At 35.5% G+C, this 22,500-nt stretch overlaps 1 protein-coding gene across 2 annotated transcripts in view; it reads left to right on the plus strand.

Annotated features, from left to right (window-relative positions):
• The window catches only part of LOC145242616 (fibroblast growth factor receptor-like 1), a 525,879-nt gene that overhangs the window by 183,634 nt on the left and 319,745 nt on the right, over window positions 1-22,500 (plus strand). For both annotated transcript variants that reach the window (XM_080105730.1, XM_080105731.1), the window contains one exon: window positions 1,909-2,012. In XM_080105730.1, coding sequence (XP_079961856.1) covers window positions 1,931-2,012 — 82 coding nt within the window. In that variant the 5' untranslated portion in view covers window positions 1,909-1,930. The remainder of the gene's footprint in view (window positions 1-1,908; window positions 2,013-22,500) is intronic.

Raw genomic sequence — 22,500 nt, forward strand, 5'->3', positions numbered from 1 at the left:
GCATTCGGGGATTCTCTTTAAGATTTCATCTTTTTCAGCATTACCATCTGTTGTATAGTCTCAAGCTCCCTCTTGGTTCTGGTTTCTCCTAATTTTTCCCCCCAAGTTCCAAGAAACTCTAGTGCTCCTGCAATTATTGGTATTGTCTTGATTTTTGCATGTTTCATTTGTATTATATTAATTTTCTTCTTCATCATCATCATCATTTTATTTTATGTTTTATGTTGATTTTAATGCGTCGAAAACAAAGCTTCTCTCTTTTCACCATAATCGTTCTGACTGGCTCCAATTGAAATGAATGGCCCCGATTTTGGGAAAGAACCATATCTTGACAAGCTTCTGGATCTGACCTTCACTTCTGATTTGAAATGGAATACATACATCAAATCTGTTGCCAATCTATGAATGTTTTCCTTGATCTTAAATGAAAAACGTAGATCCCATCTGTTGTCAAGGCTGCTGGAAAAATGGTTGGATTACTCTACCACTCCAGTACGTATCTCACTGCCGATGCAATCCTCTACCTGTATAAGAGCCAAGTATGTTCTAGGATAGAGTACTGTTGCCACATCTGGGCAGGGGCTGCTCGTCGTTCCCTATCTTGCCTTGATAGAGTTCAAAACCGGCTTCGAAACCTAGTAGGTGATGACCTCTTCTCTTCCCTGAAGCCCCTCTCTCGCATAAGAGACGTTGCGAGCTTATCACTGCTCTATCGATATTTTCATGGCAAGTGCTTGTCTGAGCTCCAATCTATGATTCCCCATGCCAAACTTTCACAAAAACACTGGACTAGCTACAACCACTATCAACAATTTTTCCTAATCTTTATCTGTGCCTAAATCAAAACGCAGATTTCATGAACAAAACTTATTTCCTAGAAATGCCAGCCCGTGGAACACTGTTCCACTGTCCTGCTTCCCAGTTGAATACAACATGGTAGTCTTCAAATCCAATGTAAACAAGTTCTTATTGAGCCGTCCCCTTAAACAATCCAAATGCCATCCAGTCTACACTATTAACGATTACTACACTACCACCATATATTCATTAACCCTTATCCTTGAGTCGCCTTTGGGTCTTGATAAGTAGTGACTCTCTGGAATAAAAAAAATGACAATTTAGAATTATAAAGGGGAGGAGCTAAAAATGAGCTCGGATTTCTTTTCTTTTTCTGTTATCAAACGCCACTTCTCAGGTAGTTAGGGTTGTGATCAGGGTGATAGTAAGTGGGGTGGGTAGTTAGGCTAGATTCGTAGCACCTGTTTGTTTTGTTTGTTTTTTCAACCCCACTCCCTCACCTTTAACCCCCACCTCTTTCCTTGCTATTTTAACGTTAACACGTTTTCCTTGCTATTTTTAGTTAGACTGGAAGAGGGTGGGGAGGGCAAAAGGAAACGTTAATTTGAGAGTGGATGTGTGGAGGAAGGGGGACACTGTGATTGAGAACTCCCTCCCCTTCATCATATACCCACCACTCCTTCACATAACAGTTCAGAAGATAATTGATAAACCTTTTTAAGCTTCCGCTTTATACTTGGCGAACTTTCCAAATTTCATTAATTTTCTAGTTTTTTATGAGGTTTAAAATTGGGTATAGTCAATATTGCTTGCTCTTCTTAATTTTCAATATCTGTGCTGTGACAAGCGAGATATAGTCCTTTCTGATTAATGACTGTCTTCCTCTTGGATAATGTGGAAGTCTTCACTTTTCTCATTTTTAAGAATGGCTTTCTTGTGCGCTTGACCGTGTCGAATGGATAGCGGAAACCGGAAGTCAAAAAGAGCAGACGATCTTTACTATAACCAAAAATTGAAATCTGTTTTCTATTTTCCCTTTCGACCGTAAAAAAATAATAAATGTTTTTGTTTTTTTTCCTTTTTTTCTTTTTTTTTTTTCTGTAATTCCAGATTGTTTGGGGGGTTGAACGAAATGGATTCTCTCCAGAGCAAACAGTTATGGATTACCTGCTTTTTTCAGTGGAGCTATCTAGCGGTCATTTGTCTTGCAAAAGGTAAGTGACTCTTCAATTTTGCTAACCTACTCTAACTGCCATCTTCGTTATTCATTTATTTATTTACTGCTAGCAGATGTACCGTTGCCGGGTATTAAGTGTAACGTTAAATTCACTTAAAAAATAAACTGAAATAAATGAAACAAAAAAAAGAACAGAAAGAAACGGAGACATGTGCATGCGAGTATTATGTTTTTTTTTTTTATTTTTTGTTTTTCTCTTTGTAAACAGTTCACGTTTTAGTTTTTGTTTTGTTGTTTGCGTGTTTATATCCGTTAGAAGCGCTGAGTGAAATTTGAAGAATAAAATACGTATTAAACACGTTTAAAGCCAAAACTGCAACGCGAATTTTTTAAAAAATAAACGAGTGTTTATTTTTTAAGAAATATATTTCGGAGTAAAGCTCCTTTGTCAATCTTTTTTTTTCTTTTTCCTCGCCATGATGTCGAGTGGAAGAAAGTTCGATGAAGAGTTCAAGTGATGTTGTTAACTGCGGGGTTTTTATGAAGCCAGGATAGGTGACGCGTAGTCGCGCAGTTTGAAAATCTGGGTAGTTTTGTTTGTTTGTTTGTTTGTTTGTTTGTTTGTTTATATCCGTTAGAGGCGCTGAGTGAAATTTGAAGAATAAAATACGTATTAAAGTTCACTTTTTGTAAGTAAAAAATACTCGATCTGAGGTTGAAACAAAAACCTAAAGACAATGAGCCAAGTACGCTAACCAGTAGGCCAGCTTTCTACGTTCTTTAAAAAGTGTTTTAAAACCTACTTATTCTTAACATAAGGAAGCTGTCATGTGAACGATTTGCACATGCGCAGTCGTGAAGCAGTTGACTGATAAAGTCCAATGCCCCACGTACCATTTTTTTTTAAATTTTGACCACTTAGCAGCTTTTTTTTCTGGCCGAAAACCAATTAAAAGGTTTTTCACATGTCTGAATACCCTATGTACCAACTTTCGAAATCTAGTAGGCAATCTCCTTTTCTCCTCCTTACGACCTTTGCCTCACAGAAGAGACGTTGCTCATCTAGATTTGTACTATCGTTTTTTTCATGGTAAGTTCTATTGTCCAACAAGCACTCGTCTAGGTACAACAATTGTCAACAATTTCCCCTACTCTAAATCTATGCCTAAAACTGAACACAAATTCTATAAACAAAGTTTGTTTCCTAGAATTTTATACCAGGGACTTGCTTCCCATCTGACTACAACATAGTAACTTTCAAGTCTAATGTAAATAAGTTCTTGTTGAACAGTCATATTAAAATACTGATTAATTACTGATAATTAATGTTGTCTCACTGACCAGCTTAAAATCAAAATCATTAACCCTTATCCTCAAGTGGCTTTCAGGCCATGATAAGTGTTGATCCATTTATATATATATATATATATATATATATATATATATATATATATATATAAGAAAGATTATTCCCATCCAGAAGAAAAACTTTATAGCTTTGCAAACGTAGACGCCCCATATACATTCAATATGGTCAAACTGATTTTAGGAAAACTCATCCATTTTTGCTTGGTAGGAAAACTGGTCCATTATTGAATAAATATCGATTGAAAACACATTTTATGTCCGTTCTTGAAGGAGATATTGTTTTTAAAAGAGAATACACATACCATAATATTTTTTTTTAAATATTTTTACTTGTTTACGGGTATGATTTTTCCGGGTACGAGTTTTCCGGGCACCCGTCAGACTACTAGCCAATATCTTCTGTAGGTTTTGCACATATTATTAATAGTTTTCATCTGTTATCATAAAATCCTATATTATTTCCTAGAGAGTAACATTTCAAGATAAGGCACCACAGCTGGTAGTAACAGGGTTTTCCCTCACTAATTATTTTGTCCTCTTCTTTTCCCCAATGTAACCAGGAACTATTCTTTATTTGTCACGGTTTTAACAACAGCACCGTCCGTGTTACACTTTTATTAATATAAGATTAGCGTTTATACTTTCATATACTATGCTTGAAATAACGATCCCTCCCTCGACAAGTTTTCATTGGTTACATGCATTCATTTGTTTTAAAGATTAAAGAATGCCAAACGGTTAAAAAAAAAATCACAAAATAAAACTTTTGTCGCCCAGGAACATAACATCAGATACTTTGAAACTTACACGGATGACGTCACCACATCACAAACGCTTCGTGCACGATTTATTCAGGTTTGCCCTTGTACCTATTTATCCGGTTCGATTTATTTACAAAAAAAGAAAAAAAAATGGAGGGAATACATTCCTTTAGGTAGAATGCATTTGTCTTGAGAGGTAGGATTTCGGTTTACAGTATATAATGGGAAAGTCGCAATTCAATCTCTAGCTTGCAATGCAATATGTCTTTCATTCATTACTTACATCATGTCATCAAATTAAAATTTACGATTTAACAAAAACTATTCTCCAAATATTTCTGTCGCTAAAGTTACTGTTTTAAAAACTATTACCATTGAATATTGCATTACATACGCAAAACACACAGAAAATCTTTCTTTTAAAACTGTCCTTGACCTTTTGGCTCGGCGCAATGTGTAGTGTAATAGCAGAACGTGTATGAGAAAATATCAGCAGCAGCTGTAAGATGGCTGCCTTGCGAGGATATTAGCAGCAGTAGCCGAAAAAATCAGGAAGTGTGCACGAGAAAAAGAGAAAAATACCACATAGTCTGGAGAAACAAGGTTGGCGCCGAATAAGATGGCTGTCTACGACCGGCGTCTAGTGAAGCAGAAGCGATAGACTTTTAAGCTGGTGTCGATACGAGTAGAAAGAAAAATAGTAATAAACGACTTGTGTTAAAACAGTAATTTATTTATTTATTTATTTTATTTTAGTTTAGTTTACTCATGTTCACCCCTTACAAAGCATATCGCCACTTGGGTGTAAGGGGCTACTATTTGGGGCCATGTCTAGGAAAGATTAACAAGATGTTTGTTTCTGTTACATTTAAACTTCTGCATAACAGTACAGCCAGGGAAGTAGGCAGCAGGAAGGGAGTTCCAAAGTCTAGCTATTCGAGGGAAGACACTATTAGAATAGAAAGCTTTTTGGTATTTAGGGACATCAACAGTGAAGGGGGTGAGATCTTATTGCTAAGCAAGTTTGTCGGGGATATGTACGTCGAGAGGGTACAAGTGAAACAAGTTCATTGTTTGTTCCTTTTTGACGGTGCCGGATGGCGTGGAGGCCCGAAAGATGTTTGAAATGTAATAGAAGACGGTTCGAACGTAACGAACACGTTACAGTAGTACCTGTTCTGATACTACACTTCACCTGTCTTTTCCTTGATCGTTAAAAAAATCGTACAATAAACATTGCTTTTTCTACAATGAAGTAATTTACATTTTTGTATCATTCCAGAGTTCCTCTTTCTTGAGAGGCTAAAAATTTTTTTTTGGTTATTTTTTTAAATTAGACATGTATTCTTATTACATATAAATCTAACAGAATAAAAACGCAGCCTAAAGTACAAAACAAATATTTTGTATTTTTCTTAAAAAAAATAAAATGTATAATAATAGAGAATAATAAAATCGCCGCAAATCATTTCTTCGTTTGCATATTTTAAAACTAAACATTAATCAGAAGTGACTTTTCCAGGGCATTCCTCATTAAGCCCAAATATCAGCTGACGTGATATTGTAAACAAACACAGACGGAATTTAATGAACGACATTATCGTTATCATTATTTTTTTTAATTTGCAAATTAGTCCACTGGGCAAATTTTAAAACGAGATCTTAATTAGTAGACACCATCTTGGCGTTCGTTTGTTAAAAAGTTTTATTAAACAATAAAAAGCCTTCATCCAAGAAAAAAAACTATCCTACATCTATATATATATGTGCGTGTGTGTGTGTGTGTGTGTGTGTGTGTGTGTGTGTGTGTGTGTGTGTGTGTGTGTGCATTTTTGTGTATGTCCACAAAAGGCTTTTTTTGTTGGCCTTCTCGGTCGGCTCACTCCTTCTGAAAACTTTTTATATGCTGTCTAAATCATAATATCTACAACTTAAGTACAAGAGTCACGGCTATCTTTAATGTGCCTGACTTTTACCAGCTATTTTTGAGATATTTTTCGATCGCCACGTTTTCGAAAAGTGAATGATGGGGCGGGGGGGGGGAAACAGAAACTGGCTTGCAGCGCAAGACTAGATTAAACATCATGCAACTTAACCTCCTCGCACCTGTCAATTTCAATTTATAAACGTTAACTTAACATGTTTATCAATTCCTTGCCCCTCGTGGCCGAGATGGTTAAGTGTCAGGCTTTTTTCCCCTTTTGTTTCCACCTCCGCGTGAAGGCTTCAGGGTTCAAGTCTACCTTCCTACCAAAACTTTTTTTTCTTTTACACCTCCGAACACCCGGCCATGTTTTGAGCTAAACCGCTCCCCCCAATACACACACCTCAAAACACCCGGGCAACGCTGGGTACCCCCTGCTAGTAATAAAATAAAGTTTCTCCATTTTTCATTAAATAATTATTTTCTTATATTAAAGTTAATTATCCACAGCAAAACAACAGTTATTGCCTAAAAACAGCAGTAATCAGCGTAAAACAGCAATGCCCGACACTACCAGGTACTGCCTACCAGTGCTCGCCACTACCCAATTGTAAGTAATCACCTGAAAATCTCTGTCAATCACTATCATGACTGCCAATGTTCAACAGTGCCCGCCACTTAATGACAGAACCAATAGTAAGTAATCACCTGAAAATCTCTGTCAGTACCTGCCACTGAATGACAGTACTATACAATGGATGACAGTGAACGAATATTCAAGACAGGCCATTTCATTTTGAAGTAGTCAAATAGTGCTCAATACTGATCATGTCGATAATGACCTGCAATAACTGCCTAAAAACGCCAATGAGCATCAGTGCTCCCTGTTGAAGTCAGATAATTTCATCTTGGAGCAATATAATTGGGGACCAATACTGATCATTGCCGATAGTGAACGACGAGAACAAATAATGGCAGTTGGAAAGGCAGCCAATGTCCACTAATAAACTCAAATAAATGCAAATAACTGACTCAACACAGCATTAATCGCCAGTGATCATCACTTCCCTTCACATCCAGTGGTGCCAATGCATAAAAGTTGAAAACAGGCGATTTTAGTTCAGAGCCGTTCAGTGGAGGTCGATACTAATCATGACCATCAGAGACTGCCAATTGTAAATGCAGCCAGTGGCTACCAGTCCTGCATATAATCTCCCCAAACCAACACTACTCGGCAGTGACCACCAGTGTTGACAACGACAGCCAGTGGCTTCCGCTAACTGCCACTGCCAGATAATACAGGATTGTGGAAATCGGATGATTTCATTTGGGCCACGGACGCAAGTGTCCATAGCAGGCTAACAATCACAGTTTAATTTATTTACGGGGTGGGGTGGGGGCTTTACCGAATCTGTCCTGGCTTTGTATTATATTTCCACCGAGCAACGCCGATATACGAGTCCTGCTAATATATATATGTGTGTGTGTGTGTGTGTGTGTGTGTGTGTGTGTGTGAGAGAGAGAGAGAGAGACTTTACTATAAACAAAAATTTCCCCGCAATTTTGTGATAATTTATTTAGATTTATGCGGACATAATCCGTTCCCGACTCTTTCGGGTCATGTTCCATTTCTTCATATACGAAAATTGTTCCAAGGGGTTTGACCCGCGTTACTTTTTCCACAGTCTCGGAGACTTAATTTCAATTCCAACCCAACTGCCGTTCTCCCACTTTCAACCCGTTTGCCGCAACTCTCTCTCTCTCTCTCTCTCTCTCTCTCTCTCTCTCTCTCTCATAAAAAGGGGCCAGTGACCGGATGTGGCAATCATCGACATTTATCTCTGTCTTAAACGGACATTATTTTTGCTTCGTTTTGAGAGTTTTGTTTTGTTTTGTTTTTTGTTTTGTTTTTGTTTTTTTAGGGGGTGGGGAGTAAAAACAACTCTCGCAATTTGTTTGCGAAAGTTTTATTCATACCCAAAACAAAAATTATCTTTCATTTATTTCTGTCTGTCTGTCTGTCTGTCTATAAAAGAAAAAACAAACATGACGTTTGTTTATTTCTTAAAGAAACAAAGTATTTAGAGTTTCCACTGCTTCAATAAAGATGGCGGTTTCTTTCTTTGTTATTTATTGCTTTTTTCATTATTTTCTCGAGCCTTAATTTTAATTTTTCTTCGATTATTTTCGAACTAGATATTGATCCTTTCTTTCTTGATTTATCACTGATTTCTTACTTCATCTTTTTCTTCATCTTTCTTCCACCACCTTCTTTCTTTGTGCTGCATCCAATTCTTCATCACTCTTTTATTCCCCTTTTTCTTAACCTCTCCTCCCACTCCGCGCCTGTCTAATCTTTCTTCACTAAAATCCAACGGAAAGCAACGACCCCACTAATGGACATATCTCAAAAAATGACAGACCAATAAATAAATAAATACAGAGGAAATAAAAAAGGAAGCAGAACCATAACCTTTGACCTGACCCCTATCAATAGGCAAACTCCCAACATTCACCCAATTTTTAACGCAAAACAAAAAGAAATGTTTTAGAGTAAAAGCAATGAAAATCTTCATGTATAGATTAACAGACGGAACGACAATTGGACGAGTTTAAAATGAAACAAGTCTTGATCTCGATATATATATATATATATATATATATATATATATATATATATATATATATATATAATTATTTTTTACTATAATAATTAAATACCTACAGACACTAATGTTTCATCCTTTCGGGAATCTTCAGTGCAGGGTGCCACGATTAATACCAGTCGAACGATTTGAACCCCGCAACACGAGACATCTCTGGCTCGATTAGCGAAGACCTAATCCATTCGGCTACCATTACCGTTGAATTTAAACATTTTACTTTTTTTTTAAGTGTTCATTTACGTCAGCCAGACAGTGATTTAATCGTTATACGATGATCTATGCATAACAGCTAAATTGACCGACTTTAAATCAACTGAAAGTGCTCAACGATAGGAAACGAATTTCTTAAAGGGACTGATGATTATTTTTTTTCTATAATAATTAAATACCTACAGACACTAGTGTTTCATCCTTTCGGGAATCTTCAGTGCAGGGTGTATATATATATATATATATATATATATATATATATATATGGTGACCCCCCCCCAAAAAAAAACGGGCCCCAACTCTAATTAGGCCCCTTTCTTAGTGTTTTGTCCGAATGAAATGAAACTTTGGTCATGACTAGTTTATTATATTCAAAACATCACATCAAAACACTAAGGTCTTTGGCGTTTTTTTTTTTTGTTTTTTTTTCACCGTTCTACAGCATATGTTCTAGATGGTCTCCATTTAGCTTTTGTTTTTTTGTTTTTTTTTGGGGGGGTCACCCTTTATATACATATATATATATGATTATCCACTGACACATGTTTAGTCGTCTATTACTCACCAGAGTGGCTGAATCTAGCGAGATTTGAAATCGGGACCTCATGGTAAGAAGTCTAAACTCTTACCACTGAACCACCTCATGGTGAGCCACGGGAAAAGTATGTTTTTAAGGAAAACAAAACTCTGCTAATATTTCAACGGCATCTTAAGCAGGTTTAAAGACTACCTTCCTCACTTCTTAGCTCTTACTTAAGGAGAGCAAGGAGCGTTCTAAAAACCATCCGTTGCCCGTTACTCAAGAGCTAAGAAGTGAGGAAGGTAGTCTTTAAACCTGCTTAAGATGCCGTTGAAATATTCGCAGAGTTTTGTTTTCCTTAAAAACATACTTTTCCCGTGGCTCACCATGAACCCCGGGATACGGCGACTTTAAGATACGTTTATTCACGTTTCGGCGTTTTTCCTGCCCCTGATTACGGTATTTGCCCCGCCTTACAGTGTTATTTAATTATATATACATATGTATTATATACTGTATTGTTTTTGTTACTAATTTTTAATGCTGTATCCCGGGGTTCTACTACATATATATATATATATATATATATATATATATATATATATATATATATATATATATAGTCTTTGAAGTTTTTAACATTTGAAACCATACAAAAAATTATTTTTTATCATTCGTTAAAAAAAAAACATCTAATCAGTAAGTCATTTAATCACCTGCAATCACTGCATCAACTCTCAAATTTACTATAATACCAATTTTTTTTATTTTTCAAGGGATCATCAGTTGTTTACCATGAAACACTGTTTCGGGGATTTAAAAACAATATATATATATATATATATATATTACTGATGGCACGATTCCAATATTTTTCCCGATTCCGATACAATTATCGATTCCGATTCTTTATAAATCTCTAAATGTTTAACTATAAGATCGTTATTTTCCCCGAATTTTGTAAAAACACATGTTAAATGTGCAGATATTTTCCTAGACGTAAAAATTACGCTTGTGGAGGATGATCTATCGATTTTATTTTCACTGGTGAAAATAGAGAGTGAGTGGTAAAGACTGCGAGATAGAGGGTGGGAGAAAAAAAGAGGGAAATGGAAATAAGGGAATAGAGAGAGAGAGAGAGAGAGAGAGAGAGAGAGAGAGAGAGAGAGAGATAAAGGCAAGGATAGAGAGAGAGAGGGGGTGAGAGATAGATAGATACAGAGTGAGAGATCCATAGAGGGACGAAGTGAGAAAATAGGGAGAATGAGTAGAGAAACGGGAAGGGGGAGGGGATAGGAAGGAGGATATCTACGTGAACGGAGTGGGCGAGAAAGGTAGATAGGAGAATGAAATAGAGAGGGGGAGATGTAAAAAATAGAGTAGTGAGAGAGATAAAGACAGGAGGAGAGAGAGGGAGGGTTAAAGGGTAAAGGGAGCTAAAGCGTGAGATGGAAAAGAGAAGTAATAAAGATAAAAACAAACAGAGAAGGGGAGAGAGGGAGTAGATGAGAGATAGAGGGGGAAGATAGAAAGAAGGGTGGGGGTGAGAGAGATAGAGACAGAGATATTCATATAGAGAGAAACGGGATGGTGTGGAAGGAGAACCCTATTTCCCTTGTTGAAATGACCCTACTTCTCCTCCCCCCCTCCTACCATCTTCTTGGTATCTTCCGAATCGCCGACGGCAATAATGACAATGTATATAATGGTTTAAATGTAGACTTTCGGTAGTCCGGCGGGGGGGGGGGGAATGACGATAAAATAGGATCGCCGGGGTTCAAGCACTTAGCCGAACAGTATTTATCAAACGTGACGGGGGAACCTCAATTGCCAACCTGCGTTTGACTTTTATTTGTCAAAATTCAGAGTTTACGAACAATGGCGATATTTTATTGAGGAGGCTTTTAGCATTTATCGAATATATCAAATATATTTGTTGAATTCATTTAACATTGACGCACATAAGCAGTGAAGCACACATGCACTATGGAGACGGGGGTTTCTTAAGCTGAGTTCAAATCCAGTCAGAATCAATTGCGGTAACTTACTTTGTTACTGCTACTACTACTACTACTTCATCGTTGTCGAATATTATACATGTGTTGGACGGCTTTTAAAAATTTACTTCGAAACCAATCTATTCCCGCCCTAATAATAACGAAGCTAAAGTTAATCCCTTTTGGTCAGTGTTTTACACAATAATAGCAACGTCATCATTTCGTGTGTCTACTATTTTCGGAGTCAATTTCTATGGATGGGCATTGGCGCTATAAGTGTTAATGGAAGTAACGTTGTTTTTTTTTGTTTGTTTTTGTTTTGTTATCGGGTTTTCATATTTACATTTTAAAACAAATAGATTTTGTAACGAACTACACAGATGAGAGTTGGTAAAATAAAATTAATTTTAACGTCTTTTGTTCATTTGTGTCTCTAAAGATAATGTTGCTTAAGGCCTCTGTACATTTCTTTTTTTTGGGGGGGGGGGCGCCAGAAAATAAAGATTACCCTTTATCATTTTAAAGATTAGAATTCAAGCGGTTGATTTTGGATTTACAATTTTTATTATCTCAAGAGTCGTATATTCTATTATACGAATATATTTTTTATTATTGGAAACCTTGATGTCCAATTTTATGTCCAATTTTATTTACAACTTTAAGGTAAGTGAAATAAATAATGGGAGTTTATATATAAGTATAAAAATAACTTTTTTTTTTTATTATTTGATCTTTTCAGCTTTAAAAAATGTTGAAATTTTTATCGACCTACATTTGTTTGTTTAGTTTTCGTAACATGAAATGGGAGGGGGGTAGAACATGAAATGGGAGGGGGAGGGGTAAAACACCTAACAAATATTTCCTCTAATATATTTAACAAAACCTACATTTATTATGCAAGTTCATTTAAAATTTCAAGAAAATATGACTATTATTTGATTTTTGCTCGATTTTTAAAACATGGGTATGTCTACAGCTTCAAAAACGTCACTCCATAGAACGTTGTTTTAAAGCGTCGATAATGTAAACACAATTTTTGTTTCCCGTTTTCATTATTTTTGTATGATGTAAAAAAATTTTTTTTTTAAATATTAGCAGTTTATTTGAAGCTTCTTTTAAATGATAAAAATGTTATGAGGATAATATTAAATTAAATTACAGTTACATCGTGTTACATACAGCGGTGGTTAAAACTGTGGTGCGCGTTGGAAGTACCTTCTTGACTTGTACGAGAAGAGTGGACTGCATACCCAACCAATGGTGCTTGGTGCGGGTGGACGCGCGACTGCATGTTTTTGTGCTTCTGGTTAGATAACCCTTGTTGCTCCCTGGCTGTATGTTGGCGAAACTATGTATGAATAAAATTGATTTAAAATGTAAAAAAAAAAAAAAAAAAGTTTGTCCTGATAATGAAGCTGGAGTCAACCCCTTTTGGTAATTTATAAAAATCGCGGCCATGGACGAACCCGAGGAAAAATCTGTTTGAGGATTTAAAGTAGTTTTATGTTGTTTTCGTCAAATATTAATTTATATAATTACTAGCTGGGGTGGGACTTTGCCCGGTCGTAAAATACGCTTAAATATGATATTTTAATTTGTCGTATATTTTATTCTAGAGTTTGAATTTCAAAAGTAAAAAAAATATAAAGGATTTGGATGCCATCAGCTAGAATCGAAACCGAAAGCAAAACTGTAGCATTCAAAGCTGGTGACGTTACCACTGTACCAACGGGACACTCATATGAACTGATTAAAAATAAAAAAATAAATTAAGATGAATGTACAAAATGTATAACGATTTTTTCAATTGTAACCCATTTTTTGGGCCCTTTAAAAACAATTTTAACCGGCTAAAGACCCATAAATAAACGGTCCGTAAAAAATCCAATCATTTGAGGCCCCTAGCCCCGCTCTGCGACTTTAGTTTCGGAGGAGATAGAGTTTGAAAATATGAAGACAGACAGACATATAGCCTTTTATATATTAGATTAATAAATATTAATAATTTATATTTTTATAAATGATGGGAAGAATCTATATTTTTCCCGATTCCGATACCATTACCGATTCTGTATTAAATTTCTGATTCTCATACATTTACCGATTTCGATTCTGTATAAATCTCTAAATTGTAAACAATAGAGTTATTATTTCATTCCGAATACCGTAAAAAACATGTTAAATATGCACATTTATTTTTTCGTAACGTAAAACTACAATTGTGTGTTGGAGGCGGGGGTGATCTATTGATTTAAGTTTTACTGGTAATTTTAAAAATCAATAAATATTTATTACTTTATCATTATTTTGCTTTAAACGAACTCAAATAAAAAAGACAATTAAAAGAATCGTTTTTGGCATCAGAAAATAAGTACTAAATTTTGCCAATATCGATACTCCCAAAAGTTTCTACTTTCCCGATTCCCGATTCCGATAATCGTCCCAACACTAATTATTATTATTAACAATATTAATTAGTATTATTATTAATAAATATCATGGAATGGGAAATCATTTCGAGTTAAAATTCGAGTTTCGTCTTGAGCTGAACACGACATCAGTCCAAATTCGGTGGCCATTTTGTTTGGCCTCCATTTCTTTCCTATAATGTAGAGACTTTTCATGCCTACTTTTCTCAATTTTTATAACTAGCAGGAAGACCCGACGTTGCCCAGGATTGAATGATGATCAACGAATATTTCACACTCCTATATTTTTTATTGTCATCGAAATCCGTGAAATTGCTCGGGAGGAAGCTTCACTTGCCTCCATGCAGTAACTTAGTCCAAAATATATGTTATTCTACATTGCACTCTAGAGAACCTACTGTCTCTTTTATAAAATTATTTTATATAAACTTCTTTTCCATTTAACCAAAAAAAAAAACGACATTAAGAAATTTAGGTGCGGGGTTTGAACCTACAGACCACGTCATGCAAAAAAAGAAGAAAAAAAGCACGCTATCAACATATCCACAGTAGAATTTTCATGGCTCGTCGTTCTATCATTATTGCTAAGCGACATCATGGAAAAATGGCTTTACCGATGATAGATAAATTCTGAGAGAAAGCTTAACTAAGATCACTCCCAGACTTATACACTAAAGTTCTGTAAATTTTAAATACAGGGTGACCCAAAAAAAAACGGGCCCCAACTCTAATTAGGCCCCGTTTCTTAGTGTTTTGTCCGAATAAAATTAAACTTTGGTCATAACTAGTTTATTATATTCAAAACATCACATCAAAACACTAGGGTCTTTGGCCTTTTTTCTCCGTTCTACAGCATATGTTCTAGATGGCCTCCATTTAGCTTTTGTTTTTTTTTTTGGGGGGGGGGGTCACCCTGTAATATCTGTTCAACTGTTTCGGAGTCTATAAGTAACGAACTCACACATACACACACGCGCGCGCACATACGTACACACACGCACACACACAATGTTGCATTTATATAATTGTGAACATACTCACCAGATTTTAATGTCAATTGTTCTTCGTGTATATATAATAAAAATAACAAAATAAAACTACACAAATGTTTTGCATTCTTCCATGATCGCAATTTCATTTTTTTCTTTTTGTTTTTTTTTTTTTTTGTTTTTTGTTTGTTTTTTGTTTTTGTTTTTGTTTTTGTTTAACTAAACGGGACTTAGGGGATCAACATCTGTTTCTTATTACTTTTAGTTCTTTATACCTTCTCCTTTCTCCTTCCAAATGACCTTCTCTCCTCTTGCAGGATAAAACTGTGGAATTTCCACGGTTCCCGCTAGTATTATGATATTTTTTAACGTTACGGAAAACAATAGAAACTAGAATATTATATTAGTAAATTATTATTACTTAACTTTTTATAAAATTATTCGCACCACCACCATCACCACCGTCGCCCCCATCGCCGACTAATCTACTCCTGTGGTCTTCTCTTATTATTTGTATGGATTAACCTCTCTCTCTCTCTCTTTCTCTCTCTCTCTCTCTCTCTCTCTCTCTCTCTCTCTCTCTTGCAGCGGTAACAACAAATTGATGGAAAAATAATGGAGAAGGCTGAGGGGGTCTGAATTTCGAGAGTGTTTTCCCCCGCCCCCATCCCACTCCAATTTCTACGGAGTCACTAAAATCAAATAAACAAACAAATGGAACTCCGACTCCGCCTATTTCTGGTAGTCATTTGGGGGGGGGGGGCGATATTGGTGAGATCTTCATCACCACTATTATCATCACCACCCTTTCCCCACTGGCGCATTTTACCGTAAACGCGACCATTACGAATGTTCTAATCCCGACTCCACTCCCGCAGGGTTGCTTACCTATCTACCGGCTTTCTTAAAAGCCTAATGGCAGAAACTGAATAACAGAAAGTAATTAATGGCAAAGTGACTGCCCTCTCCTTTTAACTGAACCTCTCCCCAACTCCCTCACTCTTCTGAGTCTATTTCCCTCCTCCCATATATATATATATATATATATATATATATATATATATATATAAAGTCACGTGTGTGTGTGAGTTTCTTCCTCATTGGTTCTGAAACGGTTGAGTCTATCTTTTGCAAATTTCACACAAAAATAATTTATATATCTGGCAGTGTTCTTAGATATGCTTTGTATAGAAATGCATCGGATAAGTATCGAAAAAATAAAATCCGATCCTAAAAACAGTCTTTCCTTTTTTTATAGATAAAAAGAATTTTTACAAGTAAATATTTTACGTTTTACCGGCCAGGGAAGATAATTCTCAGCCAATTAAGGAAGATTCAATTCTCAGAAAATCATTTTTTTCTTGGAAAAAACAAAAAACAAAAAAAAAACAGATTTATTGTCGTCTGGCGATATAGCTCAGTGGTAAATTACTCAACTACAGATCCAATGGCCCCTGTTCCAGTCCGGGGTGTCCCTCACCATTTTATTTTTATTTATTTATTTATTTTTTATTTTTTGTGTTAATGAGTTCAGTTTTCGATAAAAGAGCCGTACCATTTAAAATCGCCGCAACTCATTTCTTTGTTTGCATATTTTAAAACTAAACATTAATCAGAAGTGACTTTTCCAGGGCATTTATCCTCAAGCCCAAATATCAGCAGACGTGATATTGTAAACAAACACAGACGAAATTTGATGAACGATATTATGATAATTATTTATTTATTTATTAGCAAAAAGGTCCACCGGGCAAATTATTTCTCGTATTATATAATATTCAGTAGAGGATTGATTCTATAATAATACATAAGTAATCTGTATAAATTAAAATACCATGTTTAAGCGTATTGTACGATCGGGCAACGCCGGGTATCAAGCTAATATATATATATATATATATATATATATATATATATATATATATATATATATATATATATATATGAGAGAGAGAGAGAGAGAGAGAGAGAGAGAGAGAGAGAGAGAGAGAGTGTGTGAGAGCGATCGAGATCTAAATTACATATTATTTATTTAAAAACTACACGTTGCATATTTCGGAGACGTACTATGGTTTCATTGATTTGGATTCATTTTTTACCGTTTAAAAGGCTGTTAGAATCCATTCAAATAAAATGAGAGAAAGCAGAAATCGAACCTTGGATATAAGTTTTAAAGAACAATAGGTTTAAATGGAATGTCCAGTAAATTGTTAATTCTGATGAAATAAATAATAAATAAACTATTCAATTGTTAGAAAGAATGTGGATAACAAAATATGGGTTAAATAAATTAGATATGTAGGTTGAATTGCTTTGTAAAAACATCAAAGAAAAAATAGGTTATTGGGAAATCATAATGTCGGAAACGTGCAAAGTCGCGCATGTTGGTGGCACGTGAATTTTTTTCACGTGGCCGGACATGCATGGATGTCTCAATATAGGAAGTGAGAGTTAGTTAGTTAGATAGTTAATCAGTGAGAAACTCAGAGAGAGTCTGGAGTTTGAAATTCGAACGTCTAGAAGCGAGACGATCACTTTTAAACTTAATATGTGAAGCTTTGAATTCTTGATGAGAAAACCACGACCGGTCGTGAAGAAATAAACCCATCATGTGTTTTTGTAAAACGTCGTCTTGTGTTGTGATTCTACAAAAAGGTAAATTGAATTGTTATTATATGTCTATATGTCTGTGTTATAAAATGCCTTGACATACACATCTCATATCCACAATGTGAATCTACATCTCATATCTACACTAAGACTGTCTGAACACTATCTCCTCCCTCACTCCAAGAGCTTCCATATTTCACTTCTAAGTAAAGAACATTTTAATATATATGAATCGTCATAACAGAAACAACAACATCCGTCATAAAACGAAAAATCTCTCTTACAACATCACTTATAATAAGACTCTCTCAATGAAACCCCCTATATAACAGTTTCTCATTCTTTTTGCCTGCTAAACTGATGTCATTTAGGCAAGCCACACTAATAATTTGCCAATCATTGGTCTTTTTGTCCACAACTACAATATCTTCGGGGTGATGCTGGAACCACTTGTCCATCACTTGTATTCCAAACTTTTAGCACAAACTCCAATGCAGATTTGTACATACTTTGCCATGGTTGTGTTTGCACATTTTTGGGGCAAGTGTAGAGCACACACTAACAATGTATTACTCTGTTTCAAAATTTACACAAAACAGCCTATTATTATTATTATTATTATTATTATTATTATTATTATTATTATTATTATTATTATTATTTATTTATTTATTTATTTTTTGTACTCACTAGGAGTTTTCACAAATGTTATCATTAGAGATTATTCACTGACAACAACCAATGGTGTTCCCTGGATTCTGAGTGACAAGTTTCTCCAGTTTTCCAATACTCTCCAACTCTGTCAATATCATTGCAATTGAATTTGCGTTATCGCAATAGCCACTTGCCATTGACTAATTGTTGGTAGCCGGCATTGGTTTTCATTAGAATTTGGGTAACAACAAGTCTCCTCATGTATCGGTTCTTTTCTCACTCATCCAATGAGGGGGTTTGTCAGTGTTTTCCCTCTTTGGTCTTTTCATACTATTTGACCCTTCCTCACTATTTCGTCTGGGACCAGCCAAGACTAATGCCTTTGGGGTGGTAAATTTTATAAGATTTCTTGCAGGGTTTTTTTTTTATTGTTATTTACTCATTAGAAGTTTTCACACGGGCCAGCATCAAAGATGTCTCTTTGAAAACAACCTGTAGTGTTCCCTGGAGTCTGAGTGACAACAAGCTTCGTCAGATTTCCAGTACTCTCCACCTCTTTCGATAACATTTGCAAATAAAATTACGTTATCGCAACAGCCGATTACCATTGATTTTTCATTTGCAGCGATCCTTGGCCTTTACTAGAATTTTTGTGGCAATAAGCTTCCCCAAAATTCCAGTGTTCTTCGGACTCATCCAGTGGAGGTCTGATTAGTGCTTTCTCTTCTAGGTGTTTCCATTCTTCTTAATCCTCCACGACTATTAGGTGTGGTGCCAGTTGATACTGACAAGTTTTAAAGGGGGTGGCGTTCATTTATAATTATAGTTTCAGTTTTCTTGATTCCAGATGGCTTTTTATCTTTTTGTTGTTGTTTTTTTTTTTTTTGCGTTTCACATCTGTAGCAATTTCTATATGTTCAGCCAGCGCTGTAGCTAATGTGTATTGGTTTCTGAATTCAAAGGTTTTCCTTAATATTCCAGTCGTTTTCATTATTGTTATCTGTTGTATCTTCTCAGCCATCCCCTTGATTCCAATCTCTCCCATTTTTTTTTTTTCGAAGGTTTTCATGATTGTTCATATTGTTTCTACTATTATTCGTGTTATCTTGACTTTCTTCATTTTCCACATCCCTTCCAGTTCTCTGGGCAACTGTGGATTTGTTCCGCTTCTCCTTATTCTTGATATTCACCTTGTGGCCTGCTGGAACGGCGAAATCTACGATCTGACAGGATTTTTCTTTCTTGTTAACTATTATGACAGCCGGTCTTCTTGCTTGGATGCGTTTATCTGTTTTTACGTCCCATAGGAGTTTATGACTCCCGTTTTCAAGTACTGCTGCCGGTTTGTGTTGTACCATTTGTCTGGGCGTTCTACTCGTAGATGTCGTTGTTTTTATTTTTATTATTATTATTATTATTATTAGTAGTAGTAGTAGTAGTAGTAGTAGTAGTAGTAGTAGTAGTAGTAGTTAACAAGATTGCCCCCAAGGGATTTTCTCAGTTAAGTGAAGATAACCTACCCGTCATTGTTCTTCAAGAAAAAAAAAATTAAATAAATAGAAATAAAGGTTTTCAAAATAATGGCAAAAATGTTTTATTTTTGTCTCTGAAAACGTAAAAAATTACAAGTTGATTCAATCTGCCACAATTTTCGAAAAAGGATTTGATCCACGCCCCACTCTCTCCGCCTGCCATTTTTCTTACGCACGAACTAAGCCCTCATCTGAATTAAACAAAAAAAGCGTAAAATAATGATTCAACGCAAATAATAGGATTTTTTTGCGTGTTATTTATGAGGTGGCACAAGTGGAATGATGGGGGTTTTATTATGTGGAGATGTCTTCATTATTAGAATATTATTTTAGTTTTATTCCTATCTAACTGACCCCAGTTTTACGTACAAAATACAAAGCGCTCACTATCTCACAGAGGCACAAACGTACAATACAAATATATATATATATATATATATATATATATATATATATATATATATATATATATATATATATATATACCTTACTTTGGAGTAATTGCGTCAAATCCGGAGGTGGTTGCCAAAAACAGTACTTTTAGCTAGTTGGCGCAGTTACCCTGGATTTGGCGCAGCTACCCCAAAGTACGGTATATATATATATATATATATATATATATATATATATATATAATGTACGTGTGTGTATATATATAATGTACGTGTGTGTATATATATAATGTACGTATGTGTATATATATAATGTACGTGTGTGTATATATATAATGTACGTGTGTGTGTATATATATAATGTACGTGTGTGTGTATATATATCTATGTGTGTGTATATATGTGTGTATATATATGTGTGTATATATATGTGTGTGTGTGTATATATATATATATATGTAGGATAAAGAGTGCTCAATACGTTAGTAGAACAAAATATGTTTTATTATTACAACCTCGAGTGTATTAACTTAAGTCATTACAAATTGTTGTATAGACAGGTAAAAATTATCCGTCCATATCGTCAGATGATTCAAGTTAAAAGCTTGAATCATCTGAAGATAATTTTATCCTGTCTATTGAAAAAACTTGTGATGAAGTTCTCGTCAGATCACCTGAGTTGGCAGCGATGAGCCTGGTCAGTACAACATTGGTGGCTATTTGGAAATGCTAGCGTTGTATGTACTGCGCCGGACGTAGAAATCTCCAGGTTGGTATCTGGAGGCGCGTTTAATCTACTGGGAGAGATTTACTCTCAGTTTTCGTTAAGACATGAATCTAGAAGGAAACATGTAAAATCCTTAGGTCTAGTGTGTGTTCTTTATTGTAGCAGCCATTGCACCGACTGAGATTAGCAGTTGTACCAAAAAGTGTGCTTGGTTCTGCATAAAGCATTCCCCACTATAAACAAATAATCTGTGTGTATTTCCGAACAGCTTGATTGTTGTAGCAGAGCTCATACATCGAAATCAACGGGAGAGTCCTTCATATACATGTACTAGCAGAGAGACCTGACGTTGCCCGGGATTGAATGAGAATCAACGAATGTTTCGCATTTCTATTGTTTTTATTATCATCGAAATCGGTAAAATTGCTCATTTTTCAATCAAATCGATTGATTGCCTGCTCTAGTCAGGGACGCGCCGTAGTGCATAGGGAGAAAGCTTCACATGCTTCTCGCAGTGATTTAGTTCACAATACATTGTAGTCTACATTGCAATGTAGAGAACCGGCTGATAAAAGTACGTTTATATAATGGCTTGAATTAAAGTTTAAAATGCAAAAATCATGCTTCAATTGTGCTCTAAGCAGAAACATTCGTTTCGAACGCGCCCCCCCCTTATAAAAAACTTACTGTTGGTTTTATACGCCAGGCCCTTCTGTTTGTGCGGTAATAAAATTTCTCAAATGCACTTGCGATGTTTGGCTGTGTAAGATGTTAACTTTGGTCAAAATTGTCTGTTCCTTTATTGATAAGATTATTTCAATTATCGAGTATTGATACTTATCAAAGATATTCCGATGCAAAAACTATCTTAAAACACTGCTAAGCGCATAATGTACCTTCGTGTTCAGAAAAATCGGCCCAGTGGTTTTTGGGTCCATAGGGAACGAACTCATAGACACAGATACACAATGTTCCTTTTATATGATAAGTTGTGTCATGCTGTGATCAATTGTCAGTTTCAAAGCAAATGAAAGCCAACACGTTTCTAGATGAATTAAAAAGCTTCAACAAAATGATTAGAAAATTAAAAAAAAAAGTTGATTCTTGTGTCCCAAAAAGTACTTTTATAACAGATTATAGTGGGGCGCCCGGCGTTTCCCGTTCGTAAAAAAAAGAAAATGTGACAACGGGATCGGGGGATGCTCGGCATTGCCAGTTCGTTAAAAAAATATATGACAACTGTGGGGGTTGTGACAACGGGGGCAGGGGGCAGGGAGCGGCGTTTAAAAAAATGGAACTTGTGTGCCATCTGCTAGAAACGAAACCGAAAACAAAATTTTGTAAGCAAAAAAAAAAAAAATTTTTTTGAAGAAAGAAAATGACGCGTACCGGGCGCGAACTCGCATAATTCAAGTTAGCAAGTGGACACTTTTATCGATAGTTCCACGATGACGAAGATGTATACGTCTTTACACATGAGACGCTTCAATAGTTCAAAAATCTATATATCTATAAAAGTGAAAGTGTCTGACTGTCTGTGTGTGTATCTATGTGTCTGTGTGCGTACATTTCCCTACGCAATATTCCTCTCTTCAAACAAAACGAAATTTCTACACAAAATAATCGTCGATTTTTTTTTTCTTCATTTTTCGATACTTTTTGTCCAAGAGACCGCTCTTTCTAACGATGCCGTGTTCGTGCATATACGATGTGGATGACAAAAGTTTTTAGTGGACATACAAACAT

Source organism: Euprymna scolopes, chromosome 21 (assembly GCF_053919585.1).
Source record: "Euprymna scolopes isolate OS-2025 chromosome 21, ASM5391958v1, whole genome shotgun sequence".
Lineage (NCBI taxonomy): Eukaryota > Metazoa > Mollusca > Cephalopoda > Sepiida > Sepiolidae > Euprymna > Euprymna scolopes.